This window comes from Camponotus vicinus, unplaced genomic scaffold (assembly GCF_025532165.1).
Source record: "Camponotus vicinus isolate PSW18456_S1 unplaced genomic scaffold, iyCamVici1.0 SCAF_6, whole genome shotgun sequence".
Taxonomy (NCBI): Eukaryota; Metazoa; Arthropoda; class Insecta; order Hymenoptera; family Formicidae; genus Camponotus; species Camponotus vicinus.
Window position 1 is genome coordinate 7,228,069 of NW_028141978.1, and position 18,017 is coordinate 7,246,085.

Genomic DNA, 18,017 nt, shown 5'->3' on the forward strand with positions numbered 1-18,017 from the left:
TATCCGTTTTTTGTCGATAAATTATCATTAATATCATCAATTATATAATGCTTAATAAATAATTATAAATTAATTACATATATAAATAATATAATAAATAAAATAATTTATCATATTTAATCTCTCTCTCTCTCTATTATTTTATATTAATCATCCGCCATCATCATCCTCGAAGAACTAACTTCTATATCATATAAATTAATAAATTATTAAAAAATATTACATATTATTTACCGCTACATTTCTAACTATTGGACGTTTCGTCGGGAAAAAATAAGCTCGATCGAACCCATTAATTGGTTCCTCTCGAAACTCGGGAAAATCCTCTAGGCGATGGCCAATCGACGCGAAGCGAGCGTCCTACATTGGCGCGCCGACAGGTGGCGCGCCGGTCGGGCCGTCCAGTCCCCGTCGATCGTCCGATCTCGCGGCTACTCCGCGATCCGTGCACGGGCGAGATCGCGAGATCTCGCTGGGTCGGTCACGTGACATCGTACTTCCACAGTTATTTTTTCAGGCATGATGGCGCCAAACGCCAGTATTCACTTTTATGTAAATATAATATTGATTTGGTGCGTACCGCGATCAAGCACGAGCGTTCGCCGTACCGCGGCCGGCCGTCGAAAGTAGCCCCGAGTAGCCGGGGTAACGCGCGGACCCGCCGGCGGAGTGAGTAACGGACTTGCCTGTGCCGCCCGCCTGGAATCGCTAATGAGGACATGTTGGTTAGGCTGCCGTGACAGGGAGAGAGAGAGAGAGAGGACGAGGCCGTTACGCACTTGCAGGCAGCAGCCCGTCGGCGTGAACGCGGCGGCTCGGGAGCGCGCACGGCGATTGCCGGCGGCCCCGCGGCCGGTTTCACGTCCGCTCGCAATCACGTGCCGCCTCGCGCGCGGAAATATATCCGGCTAATAGATCAATAATAAGGTATTTAATAGTCTTCCCCTAGTGTATGCGTGTGCGTATGCGAGAGCGAGTGTGTGTGTGTGCGCGCGCGCGCGCGCACAGTGGACGTGTGTACGTGCGTGCGTGCGCGGGGGAGACTCGTAGTGTGCGGAGTGCGCGCGACGTTGCTGCCATCTGTATTGTCAATGTTGTCGGGCAGCAGCAGCAGCAGCAGCAGCAGGAGCACCAGCAGCACCAGCAGCAGCAACGTAATGGAGCCGTGAGCATTCTCGTAGATGTACGCAATTGCATCGATTGCCCTTGCCAACCGTGATCCGCCGTGTATACGATGAGATTTAACGCCGCCCGCGGCCCGCTCGACCGTCGACACGTGCAGTGAGTGTGATGAGTGTGCCCTTATTGTCGCGAGGCAGCGATCCGCGGAGAGCGCGGATCGCAGGCGCCCCGTTCTCTCTGCTATAGTCAATGTTTACATGAATCGCGACGTGATCCGATCCGCGGACGGCGCACGGGGACGTCGCGGGTCGTCGCCTCGGCCGGCCGTTGCCGCGCCGCGTCGCCGTGCGATGCGTGCGATGCGTGCGATGCGATGCGATGCGACGCGGTGCCGTGTCGTGTCGTGTCGTGTGCGGTGCATCGAGCTGCGCTGCGTCGCGTCCCCGTTGCGTCCCCGTCGCGGTGAACGTCACGCCGAACGTCGCCCCCGCTGAATCGCCGTCGGCCGTCGTCGCCGTCGGCCGTCGCGACGACGCGCGACTCAGCCCCCGCCAAGTGGACCTACGTTTTTTTATAACCTCTTTTCTCTTTCCCCGCAGAGGAACGGTGTGTGCGGGAGGTCGCGCGCGCAGCCAGCCTCCGCGGGACACGCACGGTGTTTATCGACAACCGGGAAGACAACAAACAACCGATCTGTCATTCCGTTGCGCGTATTTCGATTGACGTAACGATAGCGCGACACGATAGCGTCGAATTGAAAAATGCCTCCGTCCTGGCCGGGCTGTCGAGCTGGATGTTGTTGTTCCAAGGTGCTGGCTGTGCGCGCAATTGGAAATCTATCTCTTAATCACTCTGGCATCGTTGTAGTGTTATTGACCTTAATTCTCTGTGCGCAGAAATCACATGTAATGCGAATATTTCATCTCTCTTGCTGTTACCACTGTATAGCAAACTGCTGACATTTATACGCAAAGTGTCACATACAAGATTCATTTGAATGCCTACTTTTAAAACTGCAATTTAAGCGCTATTTCTCCTACACTACTTATTCTTTCTATTCTATTATCTTTTGTAGTAAATGATTTATAAAATGTATCAGTATTATGTTTTTAATTCTCTCTCGATAGTATTCTTTATGTATTTTATTACTTGTACTTGGCTTCTGCCACACATTCCTCTTCGTGTGTGCTTATTGTCATATTTTCTTTTTCCATTTAATGTTTATATCAATCTCTAATTACATCTTACAAGGAGCGTTAGAAAAAAATAAGAGTAATTTATTAAATATTTCTACAACAAAGATGTTAATTATGAGATTTTTAATAAAATAAGTCAGATGAGATTAATTAATGAAGTTAATAATTTTTATTTTAAATCTACTTGAATTTACTTATTCTTATATAAATTATTGTATATTAACTGTAAATTAAATAAGTGAAACAATATAAATACAACTAAATAGAACATAAAACAAATAGAACTAAATTCTAGATAAAATTATTACATATATTTAAAAAATATTGATGAAATGAATTGCAATCTCTAATATGATCTTACAAAATGATTTGGTTTTCTTTGAAAACTTGTCTTCTAGTATCATTTGTGTTATTTGACTAACAAATATTAATTATCTTTCCTTGTATTGACGCATATTCTTTCTTTATGTTTCAGTTCTGAAAAAAATCTGCTTTCCAGATAATAAATATATGGATAACTATGTAGTAAGTTTATTCTCCTATTTATATATGATATCTTATAAAGTATGCTTTACAGAGAGAAGGAAACTCATATATTTGATTGTGTTATTTCAGGGTGCATACAGTTCACCTGCATGTGCCACGTATCACTAGCTTATTTGGCATAGTAGAATGGCACAACGAGGCAAGAGGCATAGAAACGACAATGATCTGGCGTCTTGTCCGGGCGCTATTAAAAGGCGCAAGTGTAGATTGGGTCCAGCTGCCACTGGTTCATCGGCATTGGCAGCGACCATGGGGCCCTCAGAAGAGGAGGAAACGATGGCGTCATCCAGCCAAGGGGGGGCATCCTGGACCGCCCGATCTGTCAGCGATATCAAGATTCCCAGCATATATAATCGATCATCCGCCGAAGCTCCGGCGGAGTTATTTCGCAAAGATCTGATCAGCGCTATGAAATTACCAGACAGTGAACCGTTAAGTCCAAACGAATATTGGGTTATAACTGATCAATGGAAACAGGAATGGGAAAGAGGTGTTCAAGTACCAGTTAATCCAGATTCTCTTCCCGAACCGACGGTTACTGTTACGCAAACGTCTCCTTTGAAGTTACAAACTGAATTCAAATTGTGAGTGTCTTACACTGTGCATTTGAAGTGCTGATTACTAAAAGTGCATTAAAGTGCTATATAACGAAATTGTCTCGTGTTCGTTTCAGGCCTAAAAAGTTCGTACGAATATCTCGTGATGATTATTTTAACTCAGAAGATCATCATTTAAGTACCACTCCAGCAAGAGCAGAGAAAGCTTGTGCTTATGACCTTGATGATACTGACATTGCCTGGTTGGAAGTATTTAATGGCGAACGAGCACAGGTAAAACATCCTATTTATATAGTAAATAAAAAATGACACTTTTTAAATTAATTTTTTAATTGTGCATAAAGAATCATATTGATACTTTGTGTAAAATATTAAAAAATATATATAATTACAACATCATAAATATCAAACATTATAACATCTTTAATGGATACATATGTCATTAAAGAATACATATCATTAAAGAATATATATATTTAATTAAATCAATATAATCTCATCATAATTATCAGATAAATTTGACAAGACTATACATAATTAGTATTTAATTTGCCACTGAGAAGATTAAAACATATAAACAGATTAAATTTGTTTTTGTTATTGTATTTTTTAGTAATATAAGTAATTTGACAATTAATTTTTTTCTTACAATCGTTATTAAGAAATCATTAGTATATATAATAGAAATATTTATATATTAATAACTGCATATCTCCTGTGACTTATTGCTTTTTTTTCTACAAATCTGTATTCATGAATTAATGGGTATTTTTATGTTAAAATTATCCTAGGCTGGACAATTGCCGGTTACAGAATCGCAATTAGAACGTGTAATAGAAGAATTAGAAGTGCGGTGTTGGGAAAGGATTCAAACAATCGTCAAAAACGAGGAAGGGCTCGGAATTGAATATGATGAAAATGTCATTTGTGATGTATGCAGATCGGTAAGTGATTTTTTTCATGATTTTTTTATATGATCAAAATTTGAAATAATTCATCTATTGTATATTTTTTACATACACATGTGATACGTTTTAATTTGACTCTAAAGAATTCTAAAGAATTGGATTCTATAACGTGAAATATTTTCATGGCAGCCGGATTCGGAGGAGGGTAATGAGATGGTGTTTTGTGATTGTTGTAACATATGTGTACATCAAGCTTGTTATGGCATTACTTCGATACCCGATGGCTCTTGGTTATGTAGAACTTGTTCGTTAAGTCAAAGGCCCGATTGTGTATTATGCCCTAATAAGGGTGGTGCAATGAAGTGTACACGAAGCGGTCAAAAATGGGCTCACGTTTCGTGTGCACTCTGGATTCCCGAAGTTAGCATTGGTTGTGTAGAGAGAATGGAACCAATTACAAAAATATCTAGTATTCCGGTAAATAATAGTTTTATAAATTGTTTTCTCATAGATTTCCTACTATTCTGTATTTTTGTCAACATCTAAATTTATATAGATCACTATTTCAATTGTAAACAATTATATTCAATATTATATTTTTAATAATTTAAATGTGAGTTTATTTTGTTATCATATTCTGAATACAAATTGATTGAGAATATAATAACTAATTGCAGCAAAGTCGATGGGCCCTAATTTGCGTTTTATGCCGCGAACGTGTGGGTGCTTGCATCCAATGCAGTATAAAAACTTGTAAGACAGCGTATCATGTTACATGTGCTTTTAAATATGGACTTGAAATGAAGGCAATTATCGAAGATGAAATGGCGGACGATGGTGTAAAATTAAGGGTAAAAATTATCTTATGTGATTTAAATTTATCAAAATTAATTTGTTTTGCACGTTTTGACTAGAATTTGACAAGTTAATTTGATAACTTCGTATTTCTTTAGTCATATTGTCAAAAGCACAGTAGAACAAATACAAAAGACAAAGTCGGCGTTGGGGGTAATATGGGAAGTGGTGGTGGAAAGGGAGGATCAGATTCCGAGGATGGTGAATCTAGACGGCGTAAACGAAAAGACATGACTTCTGAAGAAAAAAATCAAGCACGCGCAGCAAAGTATGTGATATAATGTGCTTTACAAATTACATTAAAGCTCACAGAATTTATTTCGAAAAATATATTTATTAAATATATATGTATTTATTGTATATATTTATTAAATATTGGAAAGAATGTTTTATATTTAAATTATATGAGAAAACTATTTTTGGAAAAATATGTATTTATATGATTTTATATGAAAAATCTTATATTAATAGATTTATATTTTGTAATTTATGCATCTCTTAAAGAAATTAATCTTTTTTGAAACCATGTTACAAAAAATAAGTTATGTGTATCTTCATACAGATTGCAAGAAATTGAAGCAGAATTCGATAAACATGTTAGTATAAAGGATATTACCTCCCAGCAATTGGATATAGATCCCGACAGTATTGTATACATTTATAACTATTGGAAACTTAAAAGAAGAGTAAGTTATGAATTATCTATATAAATTTGTGAATGCAAGAATGCATTGACTATGATACGATATGTATTACGTTTTAGGCTGGTCATAATAAACCATTATTGGCACCTCGTTGTGGCGAGTTATCGAGCGCGGGTGCACGCGCTCAGGGTCAGGCAGCAGATGTAGAGAAAATGCGTACTTTTGTTCAATTGCGCCAAGATTTAGAACGTGTACGTAATCTATGCTACATGGTCGGTCGCCGCGAGAAACTTTGTCGCAGTTTCCTGAGACTGCGCGAACAGACCTTCCATAAGCAAGCAATGGTAATGGCTGGACCGCCGCTATCTCCAGCAGCAGCCGTCGCCGTCGTCGAGGCCAATCACGGGCCCTCGATATACGATCGTCTCTACTCCCATCCTGATGCTGAGGATCACACGCACGATTTTGAAACGATACTTGCCCGGATTGCGGGTGTCGAATCGCCTCCACCAGCATCGAGCGATGAAAAGAAGATACAACCGGACTTTAATGGCGCATCCAATAAGAAACTTTACTTCAACGGTTCCGCCAGACGCCTATATGGTAGCGATTTGTCGTCGATGAGCAGTAGCGAGACAGATGCGACGAAATCGGAAAGAAAGACCGGAATTGGCAAATGCACAAACAAATCTAAAAGTTTGAAAGTCGAGAGCGAATCGAGTACAGAAGATGAAGGAAACACAACGACGAAAAACAAATCTTCCGTTACTAGGCGAAAATCAAAGAAGAATACGTCAGATAGGGGATCAAGGGTAAAATTGCGCGACAGCAGCGAAAGCGATAAGCTGGATACGGTTAACAAATCGCGTACTTTACAACATATGGAGCTTGGCAGTTCTGGCAGTGAGAGCGATGAATTGTTGCCATTGAGTACCAATGCCGGTTCTCGCCTCGGACCATCCGTTGCTTCCGCTATATATTCAGACACCGATTCGGACTCACAAGAACATCATTCGCACTCGGCTGTACTTATCACGAAAGCTGCAGTGAAGGAATTTTCGGCGGCAGATATATCTAAGAATAATCAGAAAAACTTTGCATCTAAGGATGCTACAAAATCGGAATATCAGGATGAATGTACGAAAAACAAAGAAAACATGAAAAATTCTAAAAAGAAGGAATATATACCATCCGCTCTGATAGTTCCGCAGAGGCAAGCAGCGAAGAAAGCGTCGGAAATTATGCAGCGAACGCAGGGTAAGAAGGAAAATACCACGAGCGAGCCCGTAGAGTTTGTGAAATCACCCGGGGAACCTCTGAAACCGAATAAAGAGAAGCCTTCTAGCAAGAAACATCGTGATAACAAAACACCGAAGGATGCTAAGAACAATGATGTTTATGATTTTGACAAGGAGTTTGGCGATGGCACGGAAATCCTCGCTTATGTGCCGCAACGGCAGGCCGCAAAGAAAGCTGCGGAGCATATCAAGAGTGGCATGGGCACGAAAACTGCTCAACCAGATCTCGACATTGCGGACACCAAACCAAAGAAAGAATTGCCGGATAGTGGTAAGAAGAAGGAAATCATCAAGAAGGAGGAATCGCCCAAGAAAGAGGAATTACCAACGAGAAAGGAAGAGCCATCGAAAGAAAGACGAGGAAAGAAACAGATGCCCGAGAGCAGCAACAGCGAGAGTAGCAGTAGTGAAAGCAGCAGTGGCAGCAGCTCCTCGGAAAGTAGTAGCGATTCCGATGTAGCCAAGAGTCCGGTACAGAAAATGTCGAACATTGCTAAGGAACCAGCATCCTCTTCGACCACCACCAATGCCACATCTTCTGAGAGCGATACCGGTAATCAAATGAAGAACAAGACTGTGAATAAGCGACAGACGGTGAATAAGGTTGCAGACGAGATTGTCGAATCCGAGAAAAAGACTCTTGCGGGGCGGAAACTCAAGAGGCTGCCCGATAAGAAGCTTAAAACTTCCGACGGGCGGCATGGACCAGAGTTTCAGCCGCCGCTTATTGAGAGAGAAGAATCAAGTAGAGCCACATTACCTAAAGAGTCACAGCAACAACAACAACAACAACTGCAGCAGCAGCAGTCACTTAGTAAGAAAGCCGATCAAAGAGACTCCAAAAAATCATCCTTACAATCACAACAGTCAGTTGAACAAAGTGTGCTCGGTGGTTCTCGAGATAATGATGGGCTACGAAGTGTTTCTGGGGCCAAGTCTACCAAGAAATCGAATCAATCAACCAAGCAGATGCAACAACAACAACAACAGCTCACTCTCAGAAACAAGGAAGATGGCAGCGGCGGCGGAGCAACGTCCAGAACGAAGTCGGAGACTCGCAAACGAAAATCAAGTGAGATTACCGCAAAGGACGACAAGGGTAACAAGGAAACGACACCGCTCAAAAAAATAGAAAAGAAATTAACGGAGAAGACAAACAAGGAAACCGAGAAAGACAACAAACATGATGTTACTAGCAATAAGAATGTTTCCGCAGAACCTCCAAAAATTATTGAGAATACTACTAAGACAGACGATAAAAAAATCAAGAAAACTAGCAATAGAAATGCGATCAATACGTTAGAGGAGGAAATGAAGCAACGACGAGCGGAACGGGACAGTCCGAAGAAGTCATCGAGGGGATTGGATAAGCTCCTCGAAAAGCGCGAGCATTTAGATAAACTGTCAAGGAATAAACTTGCTACTCAGGAAGAAAAATCTGCATGCAAAGAGAATAAAGACAAGGTCACAATGTCCGAGAAATCAGTTACGAAGGAGACTATTAAGAACGAGAACATTAAGAATCATATGAATGAGGAAATCGCAGTACTAGATATCATGAAATTGGAGAAGGAGGATGTAAAGAGAGATGTTGTCGAAATTGCGCCGGAGAAATCTGCGGATAAGAAAAAGAAGGCAGAGCAGAAGCTCGAGAGCGAGACGCAGGCTGCCGTTGAGATGATCACGATCGAAGAAAACAGCGCTAAAGAGTCCAACATTGATAACATCTGCGCGAGATCGGTGCTCGACAAACCCGAAACTGCGATGCCCGAGAAGGAATGCCAGCAAAAGAGGAGGAAGTCCGTGAATCGTTCTATCTTTTCGCCGCAACATGGTAGCAAGGATCCCAGCGTGTCAGAGCTGTTCGACTTCGATCAAGACATACTGACTGATGACATAGTGAATGACGATGGTTTTAGCATACCGCGCGATGAGGAGCGAGGAGCAGCGCCTCTCTCATTCTCTTTCAACAATGAGCTTTGGTTCAAAGAGGACAAAGAGGATAGTGCACGTGAAACTCTGCATCTAGTAGAAAAATTACGTTTGGAACTATCGAAGAAATCGAATTCTAGTCAGTTCGAATTGGAATCCGTTCCGGCGGAAGAGGAACTTCCGAAAAAAGAAGAACCGCCTTTTCATTCAGTTGAGAAGCCAGTGATCGAGGAGCAGCAGCCGCTGCTTCAAGGAAAAGTGGATGTATTAGAACAACAATCGGTGGAACAACAACCGCAACCAATTGTGCAGCCGGTTGAGATGAAGAACAATAGCGGGCCAGAACCCGTGCAAGTGTCCGAGGATCTTACGTGCAAAAATCATACTATTGAAGACAAAAGAAAGCCTTGCTATTCGAGTAATAGCAATAACGAGCAACATTACATGTACGGAAATGAGGAGCGCGAGACGGCCAAAGTGACAGTGGTGGAACGTGCAAAACTAGATAGGGCTGAGGCGGATGAGAGATGGGTACCGCCGAGCATGGACAATTTTAATCCAAACGATGTACAACATTTGAATACGCTAATTGACAACCAGAATCACCGTTACGCCGCCGCGGCCGCCGTCGCGCATCAATTCCCGAACGACATCAGTGCCGTAATGCCGGATCCCACGGCGAATCCCGACGCCGCTCTAGTCGCGCATCTGCAACTCAATATGAACATGCAGGATCAGTATCTACAGTTGCAGCAGACACACCCGATGGAACGGGTGCAACAGCACCTCGAGGCACAGCATACCGTAGCACAGGAGCAGTCGCGCGTGCAATCTCTCGCGATGATGGATCAGCAGCAAGTAGCGGCGACTGGTGCAGGAATATCGGCGCAGATCGTTGACGAGATTACACCCATGGAGATGGTGAACCGCCACTTGATCAGTCTGCCCAATTCGGAGGACTGCGATCAGAGCAGCGAAATGGATCGCGTACTGGACAAGGAGGATGTCTCGTCGGACATCAGGCAGGACTACGCACAGAGTGGTTCGCCCTACAACGAGCTGAATGGTCGTCCAGACACGCGATGGGCCGAAAGCCAGGTGTTGCCTTCGCGTAGATCTACGTCGTCCTCCATTACATCCGCGTCCTCCGCAGAGGAACACGCGGCCATACCACCTTACAAGAATGTACCTCCGATACCACCATATCCACCATGCACGATAGACGCGACGCCTTACCATTCGTATTCGGAGACCAGCTCTTATGCTGCCGGAGCGGTGTCGCTGTTCCCGCCGCAATCGTGCGCCGCACAGTTGCCGTATCCGTCGCCATTCCCACCACCTTTCGGCGCACCTTTCCCGACTCCGCCATCTCTGTTACCACACGTACCGAAGCCGCTCGAGGAATCGCTCAATATGCAGGCATCACCGTGCACTGCAGCGTTCACCTCGTCGTCGCATAACATGGCGCTTACCGCAGCTATGGTATCGCCAACGAAGGTGACTACGCCGCCGCCGTCGGTGCCGGTGCCTCCACCGCCACCATCATCGGTATCGCAACAGCAATCGCAGCAGCAGCAACCGCCATCGACGCAGCCGCCATCCTCGGAAACACCGGGCCATACACCGTCTTTGCTGCCGCAGCAAGTTAACTCGCCTACCGTACCGACGACCTTCCTCAATGCCATCGTTGAAACGCAGGTCAACAGCGAAACCGTCGTAGAGAATATAACGGAGGTACTTGGTCCAGACAACAAGAGTACGTCATCCGGAAAGAAATCGCCATCAAAACCAACGAGAACGTCCGCCAGGGTGACGTCGTTGCAGGGCAAATCACCCGGTAAATCGCCGCGTCAGGAAACCACTAGAACCGCACCGACTGCTCGCGGTCGCGGTAGGGGTGCTAAGGGATCTCAACACTCGAATTACCGCGGTCGCGGTCGCGGCCGGGGACGGGGACGCGGCAGAAATAATCAGAATGCGTCGATTGCGATGATGCCACCAATGTCAAACGCGTTGCACAACGACGACTCGATCCAGAACAAGCTTGTAGGCACTGTATACGACTTTGATTCGGATGAGGACTCCGCGAACGAGACCAATATCGCGGATCTACGAACAATGCGTGAACGAAAAAGATCCACCGACGTGAACGAAAAGACGCGGATCAACGAGCCACTCGGAGGCATGGCAAACGATGGCGGTATTCAGTCCCACTTGTCTAGTCCTACGCTGCACACCGCAAAGAAATACGTCGATGACAAGAAGCTCTCGTCACCAGCGGCGCATCACGATCATCAAGCTATCCTGGCCAAGTCCGAATCGAGCGTTAGCCATCAAGCATTCGTCGACAATACGGTTATGCCATTGTTACCGGGTCCAGTGGATATGCGCACGTATAACTCGACCGTGGACCAACCGAGCTCGTCGGTTCACGGTCAGTCCTACGGCAATCATTTACTGGGCACCTTCGCTGCGAGCGTATCCGCAGAATCGAACTTGCCGGACATAGACGATCTGGAGAACGAACTATTGCACGGCAACTGTTGCGTATTAAAGAAGCTCGCTGGCAAGCAGCAGCAACTCGCGAGCGGAGTCTTCGAAGATCCATGCTCTAAACCAGTCTTTGCTGATCCGTCAGTGATGGATCCGTCATCCGCAGCCAATTTTGACGCTAACAAAGTTTCCCTAACCGACTCTAGGAACCAATTGAAGGTGAAGATCAAAGGCCCATTCCTCGACGCGAACTACGTGCCGGCATCGTCGGTACCGCCATTGGCTCAGCAAGCACCGGTGATAATCCCACCGGCCGCCACCAGTGCGTCCGTCGCTTCAGGCACATCGAATCTACGTCGCATGCGTAAGAAGGAGCTGTTGCGCCAGTACTGCTCGCAGGACATGAACATGGATGATCCAGTGTGCGGTAGCGTTGCTTCCGCGCCTATAGTTCAGCCCATTAGTCGAACAGTCATTACCATCCCTAAGGCTGTGGCGTCCATGACAAGTATACCGACTCGTGATGACTATAAAGCGGTCGTCGACGCGAACATGGAGAAGAAACGGCGGAAAGAACGTAGTGTCGGTAGTGGCAGCAGTGGCTTTGACGTAGTAGCTGGCGAGGATGAGAGCAGCTCCGACAGGAGACGCCTCGTGGTAGGCACTGTCAGTGATCGCCGAAGAGGTAGACAGACCAGGCCTACCGCGACCAGCGCCGGTCCGCCCAAGTTGAAGATCAAGATTGGCAATAGTATAATCGGCGGTCAGGATGTAGGCAACATGCAGGACGATCGTAGCAGGATAAGACCGCCGAAGAAACGACTCAGCAGCATCCCGAGCACACCTAGCATGGAGGAGCTCCGTCGGGAGAGTATGAAGTTCCGCAAGATGATCATGGCGGGCTTCGACAACGACGAGAAGACGAAAAGCAAGCGCGACAAGAACGGCAAGCGAAAGAAGCGGCAGTCTAAAAAGGAGGCACGAGTGCAAATTCTGGAGGACGGTCCGGCACCGCCCAAGATCATCATTCGATGGAGCAAGGTGGCGGGCGCAAACTCGACGGTGACGACGAACAACAACGCCCCGAATGATGCGCCAGCCATCGGCGACGAGGACGACAATCAGCAGCAGGCATCATCGGACAAGGACAGCCGAGTGGGTCCACCGCCGCCTGAGCCGACCCACAAGGACGAAGTGGGGATCTACCCGATAGGGGAGAGCGGCGTCGACGAGAAGCAGCCTACGGACCCGAACACCGGCGTCGCTGCCCTCGGGAACGTCCGTTCGGCCAAGTTAACGCCGATCCGATTAAAACTTACGCGCTGCCAGGAGGGCTACGAACTCAAGGATCCGGTGCGAGTAGCGAGCAGCGCGAGTGCGGACGACGATGGTGGTGGTGGTAATAGTAGTAGCAGTAGTAGCAGCAGCAGCAGCAGCAGTAGTAATAGTAGTACTAGTGCGACGACAACGACGGTGACGTTGGTGAACTCGGTGGCGCCGTTGCCGATCGGCGGTGTCGAGCAGGAGGAAGACGAAGAGACGGCGATGACGGCGTCGACGACGGAACGATTGTCGGCCGCCGACGTCGTCATCCCCGTTGCTGCCGCCGCCGCTGAGACGAGGTCCGAGCAAGAGGAGCAGCGGACTCTGTCGTGCACGGAAAAGCAATCTTCCAAAGAGGATATTCCATTGCTACCCCAGTCCGCGAATCACAGCTCATCGCCGGGGCGTCCGCCCGCACCGCTCCCGCAAGGATGCCAAGTTAGGTGATAATTAATGATAATTGTATAATACAGTAATTTAGTGGTTCTTTCTTAGATGAATCTATATATTGTACGGGTGTGCGTATTACGCATTTATACGTACGGCACCTCGCTGGGTTGGCGACCCTCTGTCGTGCCTATGTATGCGTAAGGTACACTCGTCTACGCATACGCAACACATACACGTACACACACGACAGATGTATATTGTTCAATGTTGAGACAGAGACTCGCTAGAGAAAACGTTGTAAGAGTGTAATATAAATTATTGATTATTGTAAATGATCTGAGGGTGAAGTGAAATTTCACAAAGTGCCCAAAATTTACGGTAAATACTACAAAAAAGAAAAAAAAACAGGCATTTCTCCGGATGTATCAGCGACCCACGCTAAGGTGTACCTTCGTTGCGTAGTCGAATCCACATAAAGCTCGCTTATCTTTATGTCTGATTCTTTCCCTTTAATAATGCAGATTGAGTAAAATTTTAATTTTATAAATATTTTTGACGCAATTATATATAATATATAATATATAAAGAGCAAAGAACAGCCATGTGACACTTAATTATTTGTTTCTTTTTTTTTCAAATATTAAAAATTCTCTTTTAAAGAAATCCTGGAATCCTGAATGTCCTTGCAAATTTTGACTGATTGATCGTATAACTTGTCATACATAATTTACACCTATTATTTATTTAGTTAAAACTATTAATATTTAAACTACCAAGAACTTTTTCTTTGTTAGAGAAAATTTTCTTTGACGAAATACAATTCCTTCCAATCGTTGATCGACGTGCAATGCTCAAAGATTTTTCTCATGCTCGTCGATGCGACCTCACATCAATATGATGACCACTGGTCATTGACCAGATACTTTAAAAATCTCACAGATCGGTAAAACGTATTGATTCCTGACGTCCTAAAAAGAATGAGGCTCGTGTTCGAGCGCAACAATCGACACCTTAATGAGGGTATCGTGCCAGCGACATAAAATTATCTTGTACAAAAAAACATATTTCTTAAATCACCGCCTAGGTCGTGATTTTTCAATGCTAACTATAATAAATTTTAATAAATCCACAACACACTATAAAATATTTCAATACAATATTTCAATCGATCTTACATCGATTAACGTGTGGCAAGGAGAGCGTATATCAGCCAGACGTGAGACGTCAAAAGAGAAAAGGGAGATACGCATTTTTCTTTTTTTTTCTTTTTAATTTTCAGCAAACGATTTTTTAACACACGAGCATATTCGTTTGCGTGATTCGTGCCCGGAAAGAAAAGGAGGGAAAGAAAAAAAGAGAGAAATACGATGTATCATTGCTCTCGAAAATATCGCGCTCATGTGTCCTTTGTTTTCTTTCTTCCTTTGTGTTTTCGCCTCACAGTGTGCAATTTACGCATACGATCGCAAAGTTAGACGCGAAGATATTTTTTTATTATATTTTTTTACGCATTATATTATGTACGCGCTTCTAGCGCAATTTGTTACATAGTTTTTTTTTATAGGACACGATGCGTCATTTATTAATCGTCACCGATTATCTATTTTATCCCTTTTCACGTTGTAGCTCTGTTGCATGTATATTTATTTATGACGATCAAATGTAAGACGCTATTTATTCACCATGCATTCTTCTTCGAAAGTTCCACAAGAACGATTTTTAGACGATTTTTCAGTTCATCTTCTCTGTGTTTATTATTATTCTAATATTTATGTATATATACGCTATTATACTATGATTATTAATTACTATTTTTTTTTTGTATTTATAAGTCTCGTATCGTTTTAATCTCACCACGTATAGATAATGAGAGTTATGCGTATAAAATACTCATGGTTGATGAAGCGGCGTGCCATGTTTTGTACCGATATTAAAAAAGAAAAAATGGAAAAAGAAATACGATCGAATTTTACGGATGTAAGAAGAGAAAAGGGCGAGATTTCCCTTCTGATACGCGTCGCATGCACATTCGACGAATCACGAGATAAAGATGTAAGAAAATATTTCGTTCTTTTTGTTTTGTGCGAGGCCGAGGAGCGACGCATCTCATTATCATTCTCACCCTTTGAGAGAGAGAAGACTCCTGACAGGATTCGCGCGCGCGCGTGTGTGCTTTTTCCCCCTACTTTTTAAGTACCAGCAACTTTGAATAATTCTATTAATTTTATGTTACGTTAAGTGCAAATACTTTTAAGAGAGGGAGTGAAATATATTTAAAGGTGAAAAGTTCTTTAGACGAGGATAAAATATCATTTCTGTTATACTGTAGAAGCACGTCTTTTTCAGATAAATTATTGCTCAAATGTAAAATTTGAAAAATTATAATAACATATCGAGTTTTACTTTATAGATACCCACACACATACACATACACGAACACGTTGGAAATACGAATAAAAATAATTAAAATCTTTTAACGCTTTATAAGAGTATATCAGAGATGCTGGTGTCTCTTTGTTATTGTATTTATTTATTTTTCTATGTGTTTTTTGTTATTGTATTTTAAGTTGATGGTACGTGAAAGTGTCAAGGGAAGAGATTGAAATTGATAAACAATCAGGATGACATGATTGATCGAGGAAGATTAGCGGCGGCTGAATTTTAGGTCGATTGCGTGCAATGAAGGCATGTATCCTGTAAAACGCGAAACTAAGATTGTTTATCTTTTCTCCTATCCGCTTTTGTGTGCGTTGAAGGGAGATTTTATCAATTGCTGATTCATGCGAAATGTGCAATTATTACGGCGTCCGTAGGAGAGAAGGTCCTTCGTCCCGGTCCTCGCACATTATCGATTGTGGAGTGAAAAACCCTGGCAAACTGTATGTCAGCAATCTTTTCGAATAACAAGGAGAAAATAATTTTATTTCGATAAAAATGAGAAAACGTGGATATTAAAATAAGAATCGAAAGTACAGATGGTAGAAATGTGTGGATAATGATCTCAAATTTTTCATCAAATAGTTTTCTCGGGCAGTACAGAATAATTTCTTATTGTTTTTCACTCCACAATTGTAACGCGACGCGCAGGATAAGAAGCTGTATATACTCGTATATTGAATAAGATACAGGAATCTGTAATTGGTATGAAGCTTATATAACGGCTGTGTTACCGTACGGATTTTATCTTCCAAATGGTTTTAAGTTACTTTCTTTTTGGACGAACACATTAAAATATAATAAAAAAAAAGAAAAAAGATATAGTGCAAGATTGCGCCGAAAGACTTTCGATACCTCTTCCAACGAAGATCGTTTCTTAGAGAAAAATGTCGCAGCGCGGTTCACTTACGATCGATGAACTTTTGGAGGTACCCTAAAAAAAATTAAAAATAACAGAAATACACAATGGAAAGAAATTGCATTTTACCAGAACGAAAAATTCATCGTGCAATATTTCTAGCGTTTGTCATTCTCTCGATTTTTTTCTCATATTATGCGCATTCGTAAGCAAAAATCACAGATATACCGAAGAAAGTTTATCGATTTGAGGGATTAACGAGCTGGCGAATCTCCTTGTAATCAGACATTAAGTATCTTCCATGTATTTTGCACACATATACACATATATGCAAAACGACACATGCAAATAGACAGGACACACATACACATGTTTACACACAAATGCACGTGTTGGACTAGGAAGGTAAAATAGTTTTTTGCCGCAATCTCTCTCTTGTGTCTCGTAAAGGGAGTAAAAGAGAGCGAGAGTGAGAAAACGAGAGAGTGTGTCGTATATGTGTGAGAGCGAAAGAAAGAGAGGAAGGGAGGAGGAGGCGTAGCTTGGCGATACCGTTTCGTCCCAATTCTTTATTATCATAACTCGTTATTTTCTTGTTATTCTGCGCAAGAAAAATCAAATCAAATGAAGTATTGTTTAACGTGTCGGCGATTTTACGGACTCGCCGCCGCTCTTAAAATTCTCATCGATCGCGCAAACGAAACTTTTCCGTGCGGTTCCTCGGAGCGTATTGCAACTCGATCATTGATCAATTACGAACGGAAGATTGATTAATGAATCGACACTCGTGCCGAACCGGTTAAACGTTTCGCGAGCGAAAGAATTTTATATACCTTCAGACTTTGCATACATCGCAATGTACATTTTTTCAGTGATAAGCAGAGTTTTAAGAGCCTATATTGTACAGAAATAAAGAATAAATATTTGGTTAATTTTTAATCGTTTCTTACATGCATGCACACATATATATATATATGTATATGTATACATACATATATATATGGAAATAACGATAAGGCTAATAACAAATAACGATGAATTTAATATTATATATATATAAAATATAAATATATATATATAAATATATAAATATGAACATATATATACATATAAATATAGATAGTTTTATTATAATGCAACAAATGAGTAATATGATATTTAGTTATTGTATATAGTGTAAGAAAGCTGATATTGTAAGATACAGATAAGGTGTTTTAATGTGCACATAGTCGCGTCATTGTCAATAATCATATTATTACGATTAATAATAATTACAGTTTTTTACATTCTGCGTTTTCTTCTTCACCCAATACCTGCATATCTTGTTTGAAATAGATATACAAGTTTTCATATAAAATTTCATAAAATTCTTTTGCTGGAAAAATTGTAAAGATTGTTTTATTTCCATGTTTTCTAATATTTTTTTTATAAAATATGTTATATTCAATAGCAATCATT

At 42.6% G+C, this 18,017-nt stretch overlaps 1 protein-coding gene across 7 annotated transcripts; it reads left to right on the plus strand.

Moving 5' to 3' along the window:
• The first annotated feature begins 491 nt into the window (after positions 1-491).
• On the plus strand, positions 492-17,845 carry Rno (PHD finger protein rhinoceros). 7 transcript variants are annotated; one of them, XM_083103045.1, is made up of 11 exons: positions 492-927; positions 1,109-1,281; positions 2,794-2,843; positions 2,934-3,448; positions 3,538-3,694; positions 4,213-4,365; positions 4,519-4,806; positions 5,007-5,180; positions 5,283-5,452; positions 5,747-5,870; positions 5,948-17,845. In XM_083103045.1, exons 4-11 carry the CDS (start codon positions 2,991-2,993, stop codon positions 13,319-13,321), a joined length of 8,898 nt encoding a protein of 2,965 aa, XP_082959171.1. In that variant the 5' UTR covers positions 492-927; positions 1,109-1,281; positions 2,794-2,843; positions 2,934-2,990; the 3' UTR covers positions 13,322-17,845. The 7 variants fall into 7 exon arrangements, with proteins under 7 accessions (XP_082959171.1, XP_082959174.1, XP_082959172.1 ...); XM_083103046.1 differs by lacking the exon at positions 492-927 and adding an exon at positions 1,722-2,027 and having other exon boundaries at positions 962-1,281; XM_083103047.1 differs by lacking the exon at positions 492-927 and adding an exon at positions 1,722-1,931 and having other exon boundaries at positions 962-1,281.
• Positions 17,846-18,017: the final 172 nt, after the last annotated feature.

Bases quoted from the DNA above. Each gene is read 5' to 3' on its own strand.
- Rno (XM_083103045.1), top strand. From the start codon at position 2,991: ATGGCACAACGAGGCAAGAGGCATAGAAACGACAATGATCTGGCGTCT. The intron at 5,453-5,746 runs GTATGTGATATA...ATCTTCATACAG, and splicing joins AATCAAGCACGCGCAGCAAA to ATTGCAAGAAATTGAAGCAG. The intron at 5,871-5,947 runs GTAAGTTATGAA...ATTACGTTTTAG, and splicing joins ATTGGAAACTTAAAAGAAGA to GCTGGTCATAATAAACCATT.